Consider the following 10,443-nt stretch of genomic DNA (forward strand, 5'->3'; position numbering starts at 1 on the left):
ATTCTACTCTACAACTGTATGGAAGAAAGATCTGGATATATAAAGAGTTGCCGCCTAAGATTCTAAAAGATAGAAAGAAATTTGGATTTTTGGTGACTGAGCTAAAGAAACAAAATATTTCATTCAGGTGGGATGTTCCAGCTGGTATAATATTGAGATATCAAGGAGAAAGATATCAGCTAAATACTGTTGAAAAAGCGAAAGAATTTTACTACAAGGTTCTCCAAAAGCAAAACCAACAAGAGATAGAAATTCAAGATAAGCAAAAGGAGGTGGAAGTAATGGAAAAACAACAAGTTACTGAGGTTCTTGTAAATGAGCCGCTTCCGGATTCCTCTTTAGAGGTCTCAGCTGGATCATTTATAAATACAAGAGAGGCGGCTCTGGATTCTAAAGTGATGACTTACCAAGTTACAGACCAGCACGGAAATCAATCAGTTGATATAAAACTTACAGAACCAGAATGGAGATTTAAACCACAAAAGCAAAACCAACAAGATCAAGTTATAGATCAGCATGAAAATCAAACAGTTGATATACAATTTATAGAAAGGAAATCAGGATGGAGATCTAACCCACAAAAAGTCAAGAAAAGAAGAAGCAGGTCACACAAAAAACAAAAATTTTTAAACTAAACAACAGTGTAATGCCAGTTATTTAAGAGATGATTGAATACATGAAAAGATATCTGAGGCAAAGTATTGGTTTATATTATCCTGAGGAGAGTGACAGACTTCTGCAGTGCTGTACTTTGGGATGTGAAAAGGGCCTTAAACTGAAATGATTGGAACTTCATTTCCACTTCAAAAGAATGATCTTTCTTTTTTTTTTCTTTTTGGATAAATATACTACGTTTATGCTGAGCTACAAGGCGAGAGAGATATGGATTTGGGGCATGCAGATGATCTGGCTGTTACCCTATTACGGTGGTTGGAATTAATTATTTGGATAAAAGACACCTCTGCAGACACTATATGGAATACAAATATAAAGTCACTCGGATGGTTGTTGGTTTTTTGGTTTTTTTTTGAAGATATTCACTATTGATGGGGGCAGATGGTAATTGAAGATATCGAACATACTGTTGGAATTAGGATGTGATGTTACCCTAACATGGGTGATGGATTTAACAATCCAGCTGAAAGATATTACAGAAGATATCATATGGACTACAAGCTTAAAGTCTTTTTTAAGAGGATTTTATTTACATAAGGGAATATTTTTTAGTGGTGTGGGCAGAAGAATAAAGATATTACAAATTATTAAGTATGGTAGTCTTGTAGGAAAGTGGGTGGAGACAGGTTAGTTTATTGATTGTTAAGTTTAAGAAAAGGGATATCACGTTTAGATATGAATATATGTAAAAGATTTGAGTTAAGAGATATATCGATGGGGGTGAAGGAAATGGGTAGACTATGAATTGAATAAATGTTAAATTAGGATTTATTATATAGTTTTATAGCGGAAGGCTGCTTTGAAATGTTATATTAATATACATAAAAGATTTGATTTAAGAGATATATGTATGGGTCATTTTGAAATGTATAATATAAGGGGGATATAATAATATTATTAGAAAGAAAGGGTCAGTATATGGGGATGGAGTAAGGGGATGGTAAAGTATTATATAATCTGTTATGAATTTGGGTTTTACTATGAAGAAGCCACAGGGGGGAGGGGATGGTGAGGGGGGGTTAGGGAGGGGGGGGGAAGGGGGAAAAATTTGTATTTGAAAAACTTTTTCAATTAAAAAAAAAGAAAATTTCTCTTTAGTTCTAGGTTGCTTTTCTCCTGTGTTAGTTTCTATCCCTTGCTTCTTTTCCTGCCTTCAGGTGCTTTGGAGAATAGATTGAGCACCTCTTCCTTGTGGCATCCCCTCAATTATTGGAACACTCTTATCATGACACCCGTAGTTCTTCTTTACAATAGATTATATGTATAAAAGCAAATCGTAGTATAGAGATAAAAGTAAGAATAAAACAAAATTGAAAAGAAGGGTTGCAGCATTAAAAGTTAAAATGTTAAGGTGAAAAGAATGCCCTTATGACACCCAGGGTTGCATATCAGTCTTCAACTTCCATGATGATGAAGACCAAGGACCGGCCTCACATGTGAGAGTAAGGTGTTCCACAGGGAAGGGGCAACAGCAGAAAAGTATGTCTTCCTGCAACCTGCCAGCCAAAATTCCTTAAATGACAGTATCTGCAATAGTTTTAGTTTAGTTTAGTTTTTATTACATTTGTATACCACCCTTCTCCCGAAGGACTCAGGATGGTGAACAGCCATGATAAAACAACATACAAGACAAAATTTAAAAAACATATGAAAACAATTCAATCTTTCGCCAAAATTAAAACTTCCAATTAAAACCATTTTAAACCACTTTTAAAACCCAATTTAAAATCATTTATCCCGTCAGACTGGCTTGCTGAAATAATAGGGTCTTCAGAGCACGGCGGAAGGTGCGGAGGTCGGTGATCCTTTGTATGTCCAGGGGCAATTCATTCCATAGGGCAGGAGCCCCCACAGAGAAGGCTCTCCCCCTGGGGGTCGCCTCTCTGTGGGAGCATGTCAGTTGGTGGGAGGAAAATGGTGGCAGAATGCTGTCCTGTAAGTAACCAGGTCCTAAGCCATGGAGTGCTTTAAAGGTGGTAACCAATACCTGGAAGCACACCTGGAAGACCACCAGGAGCCAGTGCAGCTCGCGCAAGAGGAGTGTTACATTGGAGCAGCGAGTCGCCCGCATTATCATTCGCACGGCCGCATTCTAGACCAGTTGGAGCCTCTTGGTGCTCCTCAAGGGGAGCCCCATGTAGAGAGCATTACAATAGTCCAGACAGGAAATGACGAGGGTGTGAGTGACTGTGAGCAAGGCGTCCCGATCCAGAAAGGACCCTCCCTGTCCAATTAGGTGGGATAGGATCATGTTGTGGGGATGACAGTTCTTCAAATAATCTGAGAAAGGGCTTTCAAGGTAATAGCAAATGCCTTGAATTGAACTCCCAGAAGTAACTGAGAAAAAATGAAATTTGAATAGCAGAGGTGTTATATGTGGAACCTAAGGGTGCCCAATATTGTTTGTGATGCTGCATTCTACATCAGCTACAGCCTCTTCAAGAGTAGTCCCATATCAATTGCATTGCAATAATCCATATGGGAGATGACCAAAATATGGATGATAGAGAGTAGAGCTAAAAAGGCTACAACTACTACATAACAGCCATGATGGTGCAGTTGTTAGAATGCAGTATTGCAGGGTAATCCTGCTGACTGCCAACTGACAGCAGTTTGGCAGTTCAATTCTCACTGGCTCAAGGTTGACTCAGCCCTCCATCCTTCTGCGGTCGGTAAAATGAGGACTCAGATTGTTGGGGGCAATATGCTGACTCTTAAAATGGCTTTTGTAGATAATAAAAGGATACAGAGAAAGCACCGATTCAAAGCACCCCATAGTTGGTCTTGCAGGCTGGACCTCTTTCTCCCTTTGGAACCTCAAGGGAGAGGTTCCCTTGAGGGAACCTCAAAGAAGAAGGAGGTGAACCAGACTAGAACTGTTCTTTCATCTGGGATGGTTCCCAAAACCATCTCAAAAGGATACCATGATCAAGAAGAGCCACGATGGATGTACTATCCTTATCTAATTGTCTCCAGAAATCATGCAAAAGAATGACAAATACCATTTCCTTCCCATATCCAGGCCTGAAACCTGACTGCAAGTAGTCCAGATAATTCATTATTATTATTTTTTTAATTTGATTTATATGCGGCCCTTCTCCGAAGAGCCAGGGCGGCTTACAATGTGCTCAGCAATTTAATCAAGGATCTTCTGGGGTTGCAGCACAATCATTTTCTCAACCACCACCTTCCATAAAAAGGGCAGGTGGGAGACTGAACTCTTTGTGTCCAGTAATAACTTTTTGAGAAATGATACACACTTACCAATAGTGACTCTATGTTGTCATTGTTCAGATTCATCCCTCATCTTTCTCCAGCAATGCTCTAGATATCTCTTGACTCTTTTCAACTCTATCAAATCCTCCATAAAGCACAGAGAATGCCTGGTTCAATGATATGAAAAAAGTTGCATGGGCCTGACCTATTCAACTCTATCCAAGCCCTCTGCTCCCTCTCTATTCGAATAACAGTGAGGGCTTTGGCAGGCCCATGCAGGAGGTCCTGTACAACAACTCCCCAATTCACTTTGGAATCTCACTGGGCCCATTAATCACTGGAGCTGGATCAACTGAATATGTCTTGCAAAAGGGGTTAGCGTAGAAAAATCTCAAGATCACCAGGGCCTCATGTATCAGGGAGGCAGCCAGGCAGGCAGGCAGGCAGGCAGGCAGGCAGGCAGGCAGGCAGGCAGGCAGGCAGGAAGGAAGGAAGGAAGGAAGGAAGGAAGTTAATTTTCAAATGCTCACTGTCAGGAAAGGAAATATCTCTGAAATGATGACCAATTCAGTAATGGGTTGTTCTCTATAACATTAAACACTTGACTGCAATAATTTCTTTTCCAGATGCAGATGACTGTTTCCCGTGTTCAGAAGATCAGTACCCAAACAAAGCTCACAACCTTTGCATTCCAAAACACATCACATTTTTGTCTCATGAAGAGCCTCTGGGAATTAGCCTGACAGCTATTGCTTCCTTCTTTTCTTTCATCTCAGTTATGGTCCTGGGAATCTTCATTAAGCATCAGGACACCCCCATTGTCAAAGCCAACAACCGGAACCTCACCTACATTCTTCTTATTGCTCTCCTCCTCTCCTTCCTCTGCACTTTGCTCTTCATTGGGCAACCAGATCAGGTGAAATGTATAATGCGACAAACTTCTTTTGGCATCATCTTCTCTGTAGCTCTTTCTTGTATATTGGGGAAAACAATCATAGTGGTCCTTGCTTTCATGGCCACCAAGCCTGGATCTAAAATGAGGAAATGGGTGGGGAAAAGGCTGGCCAACGCTATAGTTCTTTCATGCTCTTTAACACAATTCTCCATTTGTGCAGTGTGGTTGGCAATTTCCCCCCCATTCCCAGATTCTGACATGCACTCCATGGCTGAAGAAATTGTCCTAGAATGTAAAGAAGGTTCAACTACTATGTTTTATACTGTTCTTGGCTTTTTGGGATTCTTGACTACTGTCAGCTTTTCAGTTGCCTTCCTAGCTAGGAAGTTACCAGACAGCTTTAATGAAGCCAAATTTATCACCTTCAGCATGTTGGTCTTTTGTAGTGTCTGGATATCCTTTGTTCCCACCTATCTGAGCACCAAGGGAAAATACATGGTAGCTGTGGAGATCTTTTCCATTTTGGCTTCTGCAGCTGGATTACTGGGTTGCATTTTTTCCCCCAAATGTTACATTATTATTCTGAGGCCTGATTTGAACAGAAAGGAACAGCTGATGAAGAAATGAAACTGATTTCTTTGGTCCACTATAAGTTCTCTAAATCGTGACAGAATCCTCATTTGCCTCATTAAAGGGCTACTGACCATCTTGAAGAACTGATTGAAAACTAGTTCTTTGGTTTTTTAAACAAAAAAAATGCAATTCTGAAACATAACATTTTGAATGCAATCCTTATAGCATGTTTCCTAAACAACCCTGGCAAAACTGAGTGGCTTTGGGTACAGGGAGCTCCAGGAACTGAGAGTTTGTCATCCTTAGTTCTGCATTATCTATTCAAAACCAATTTGCAAGCTGGGGGTTCTCCTGAAGTCACAACTCCAGCCCAAAGATCAGATGGCAGGTGTAAGCACGGGAGCTTTTGCACAACTCCAGTTTGTGCACCAGTTGTGACTTTTCCTGGATCATGACTCCTGTGCTTTGTTACTCAAGCCCTGGTTATCTCTCATCTGGACTACTGCATCTACATGAAGCTACGCTTGAAATCTGCTCAAAAGCTTTAGCTGCTGCATAGGGCAGAAGCAGCAGTAGTCTTTGTTGCCTCTAGGTTGATCCATCTCTGTTCCACAAATTTCATTGGCTACCAATGTGCTTCTGGCTGCAGTTCAAGGTGTTGGTTATGATCATTAAAGTCCTTAAGGCCATAGGTCCAGGCTATCTGATGAACTGCCTCATCCTGTTAGGACTAGCCTATCCTATTTGTGCCAGCAGAGAGGGCCTACTTTGGATCCTGTTGTTCAAAGAACTCTGATTGTCAGGAACCAGAAGAAGAGCCTTCTCTGCTGCAGCACCTACCCTTTGGAACTTCTTACCCGGTAAAGTAAGATCCACCACACCCTCCTGTCCTTACACAAAAGCCTTAAGACATGACTCTGCCAATTGGCTTTGGGACCAAATGGGAGAGTTTTACACAGGAGGTAGATTGATGGCAGATTCCACCTTCCCACTGCTGGTCTCTGCTCTCCACTCATCCATCTTTTAGGTTTTTATATCAATGTATTATTACTCTGTGTTCCTTTGCCATTGTTTATTTTATTGTTTTATTATTTTACTTCTGTTCTGTTTACAGTCTTTTCATTTTCCTTCTGTTTCATGATTGTAAGCTGCCTATAGTTGGCCCACAGCAAGATAAGTGGCAATGAAATGTAATAAATAAGTAAGTAAATAAGTAAGCAAATAAGTAAGTCTGTGTGGCTTTTTGTGAGAAATAGAGAATTACACCTGCGGTAAAAGATATTGAAGGCTGTCACAGAAAACTGAGACTATAGGAACATGACGTGTGACATACTATGGCATGGGCCCCGGGTACTTGAAGGAGCACCTACTGCCTGCCTCTCACTGACCAGCGTGCTCACATAGGGCAGCCGTCCTTGGGGTGCCATTGACCAAGCAATGTTGGCTAATGGCGCCCAGAATGAGGGTATTCTTGGTGAGCGCACCGACCCTCTAGAATGCCTTACCCACTGAGCTCCGAACGGCTCTTGACCTCCGCTCCTTCCGCAAGGACCTAAAGATGTGGCTTTTTAAACAACTCATCTGATCTGCACGGTGTTTTAATTGGTTTTAATATGGGTTTCAAATTGTGGGATTTTAATTATGCTAAATTAATTATATTTTTTTCTATTGTTCTTCGGTTTTTAACCTTTTGTGAGCCGCCCCGAATCCTTCAGGAGAAGGGCGGCATATAAATTTAACTAACTAACTAACTAACTAACTAACTAACTAACTAAATAAATAAATAAATAAATAAATAAATAAATAACTAAATAAATAATACTAATGAGAAAAATAAAGGTAAGAAGGGAGGGGAAAGGTAAGAAGGAGGAAATATGAAAAAATTTGAACTTGTTTTCTCATTTTGTTCTACTTTAAAATATAATAATAGCCCGAAAATGGGGGGAGGGGTGAAAGAGGAAATGGTTGAGAAATACGTACATCACAGAAAAACTTTGGTGATAGGTTAACAACAACAATTCAGAGGAATGAAAAGAGGATATAAATACCAAAAGCAATAGCACTTATACTTGTATACCACCTCACAGTGCTTTCCAGCCCTTTCTAAGCAGTTTATAGAGTCAGCATATCGCCCCAAACAATCTGGGTCCTCATTTTACCCACCTTGGAGGGATGGAAGGCTGAGTCAACCTTGAGCCTGGTGAGATTTGAACTGCCAAATTGCAGGCAGCCAGCAGTCAGCAGAAGTAGCCTTCGTTGCCAGTTGTTGTGTCTTTAGGGACGACTCTGGAGCCAGGCCTTTGAATTCTTAAACTTTATTAACCAGGTAACATGACACAACAAGAGAGAGAGAGAACAGAACGCGAACGCACGATCTGACAGCTCCTTAAAACCCAAGCTGTCAGGCAGCGGCAACCAATTAACACCCAGGCAACTCCCGCTACTTTTGTTGCTGTGCGTCTCCGCCAATCCCCTCCTGCTGACGACACAGCCTGCTCCAAAGCGGCCGAGCCGGCGGGGACTTAACATACATAATAATTCCTGTTTCCCAATATAATTTTCATTTAACAGATGCAACTCATTAAACAATAATAAGTAGTAAATGCCAAAGCTGTTTTTAGATTCACACAACCTATTTTAATAGTTGACTAAGACAAAGGAGGAGGAGGAGGAGGAGGAGGAGGAGGAGGAGGAGGAGGAGGAGGAGGAGGAGGAGGAGGAGGATGCACAAGAGGAATTGGAGTGGGTTGCTCCTGGTTCGCTCTGGTTCTATAGAACCGGTAGTAAAATCAGCAGGAGGTTCAGTTTACCTTCCCCGATGTCATCAAAATGCTTTTGCACATGCAAAAGGTCCCCGATAAAGACATTAGGGCACTTCGACTGGTAGCCCGGTTCCACCACAAGTACCCAGATAATTTGGGGGGGGGCGAACCACTCATATCCCTCCTGACCATGTTCTCTCTCTTCTAGTTATCATCTCCATGGTAGAGGGGCCACATGTCAGCTCTGGCATGCTCAGCTCAGAGCTGTCATTCAGGGGGTGGGGGGGAAAAAGATCATCAGGGGCCAATCTAGTGGTGGGTTGCTCCTGGTTCTCAAGAACTGGAAGTAAAAAATTTTAATAGTTCGGAGAATCGGTAATAAGAATGGCTGGCCACGCCCCCGAACCTGGCCCCGTCGCCGTTCGCTTACCCCGCCCACTCCCAATCTATGCTGCCTCCTGAGTCCAAGCTGATGGCTAGAGGGAAGAAAAACTGTTTAAACTCTTGCCATGGGGCTTCAAGGGCCGCCCGAGAGCTGATCAGTGTTAAAAGAAAACCAATGAGTAGATCGGTGCCTGCAAAAATAGAAAAAACAGCCCCTTTCAGCTTCACCATAGGTTAATTAGCACAAGTTGATTAGATCGGCCAACCGACTCTCAGCTGATTTGCTCTCAGCAGTTTTGCACACGGCTCAGTCCATTGCTAGCTGCAAAGAGTGCTGGAGCAAATTTTTTTCCCTTTAGCTATGCTGAAAAAACGAAACTGAAAGTAAAGCAGGGTCTTTGCTGCAACGTGACAAAATGAGGCAGAGAGAGATTTCTTTTTCTTTTTCCTCACCAAAAAAGGTAGGTGCAAAACTGCAAACAATGGAAAATTTAGGGCAAAAGAGGAGAGTTCAAGATTTTAAAACACAAAAGAAAAAAAGCTCTATTTAAGTAGGGAATTGTAATAATTGAGATACTATTAATTGTATATTGTGTTGAAAGCAGAAATGGTTAAGTTGTGGTTTGGAGGAATATATGGGGGAAATTATTTGGTTTATTATTATTGGTAAATATAATTAATTGATTTGTAAGAAATTGGATTGCATGGAAATAATTGGAATATTCATGTTCATATTGATTAATATACAAAAAAGTTAGTTATATAACTAATTGATTTATATTAAAATGCTGAATTTGTATTAAACAACTGTAATATTACATAATTAACCAATTTGAGGATGGATATAAAAATAGATGACAATGGGAAGGGGTATAATATAGAATAGAAGGGAAAAATTGAATTTGATTAAGATTAGAGATGAGGATGAAGGGTAATATTGGTTTTTTAAAAAAATAGATGAGGAATAAATATGGCAAAAAGAAAATATGGAAATTGTAAATTTAATTGAAATGACTAAACACTGTTTAAATTTGTGAACCGGCCAAATACTCTGTTCAAAGAAAATACATTGTATGTTTGTATGTGTGTTTCTAATTATTGCTATTTATTCATATTTGTTCTCTTTTATTCTTTAAAGTTTAACAATTCATTCTTTATCTTAATATCTTTATATTTGTTTGGGGTTGGCTTTCTTCCCTTTCATCTTTTTTATTGTACAGCAATCTTTCTCCTCAAACCTATCACCTCTCTCTTTTCTTTCCTTCTTACTTTCTCTTCCCCCCCTCTTCTTCTCCTCCCTACTTCCTCTTCCTTTCTCCTTCTCCTCCTCTCTTCCTCCCTCTCTTACCCTCACTCCTAGTGCTACTCTAATTTCTCTTCCCTTCCTTCATCCTTCTCTATTGCTGTATCCTTTTATGCATATGGACTACTCAGAGGGCTGAAAAAGTTATTTTTGACTGGTCCTCACACTTTTGACCAGTCCTTGAACTTACAACTGTCCTCACATTTTATGTTTTTGCCCTATCTTGTCACCATGGTGAAGAGAAGCAGTTGTGAAATGAGTGACATGGTTGTTAAGACTGCTACAATGGGCATAAATGATGACCAGTCATAAGTGCGAAGACCGGTCAAAAGTGCGAGGACCTATCAGAATTCACTTTTTTCAGCCCTCTGGGTAGTCCTTTTGCGCATATGGACTACTCAGAGGGCTGAAAAAGTTATTTTTGACTGGTCCTCGCACTTTTGACCAGTCCTCGAACTTACGACTGTCCTCACATTTTACGTTTTTTGCCCTATCTTATCACCATTGTGAAGAGAAGCAGTTGTGAAATGAGTGACATGGTTGTTAAGAATGCTGCATGGGCATAAATGTGAGGATGGTCATAAGTGCGAGGACCAGTCAAAAGTGTGAGGATCTGTCAGAAATGACTTTTTTCA

At 40.6% G+C, this 10,443-nt stretch overlaps 1 protein-coding gene across 1 annotated transcript; it reads left to right on the plus strand.

Moving 5' to 3' along the window:
* Positions 1-4,474: 4,474 nt before the first annotated feature.
* LOC148113852 (vomeronasal type-2 receptor 26-like) lies at positions 4,475-5,413 on the plus strand (the record flags this gene model as incomplete). Its single annotated transcript, XM_087893464.1, has 1 exon — positions 4,475-5,413. A coding segment is annotated over one exon (939 nt), but the record flags the coding sequence as incomplete, so codon positions are not given.
* Between the last annotated feature and the right edge of the window lie 5,030 nt (positions 5,414-10,443).

Source organism: Pantherophis guttatus, chromosome 4 (genome assembly GCF_059756535.1).
Source record: "Pantherophis guttatus breed Tessera chromosome 4, ASM5975653v1, whole genome shotgun sequence".
Classification (NCBI taxonomy): Eukaryota; Metazoa; Chordata; class Lepidosauria; order Squamata; family Colubridae; genus Pantherophis; species Pantherophis guttatus.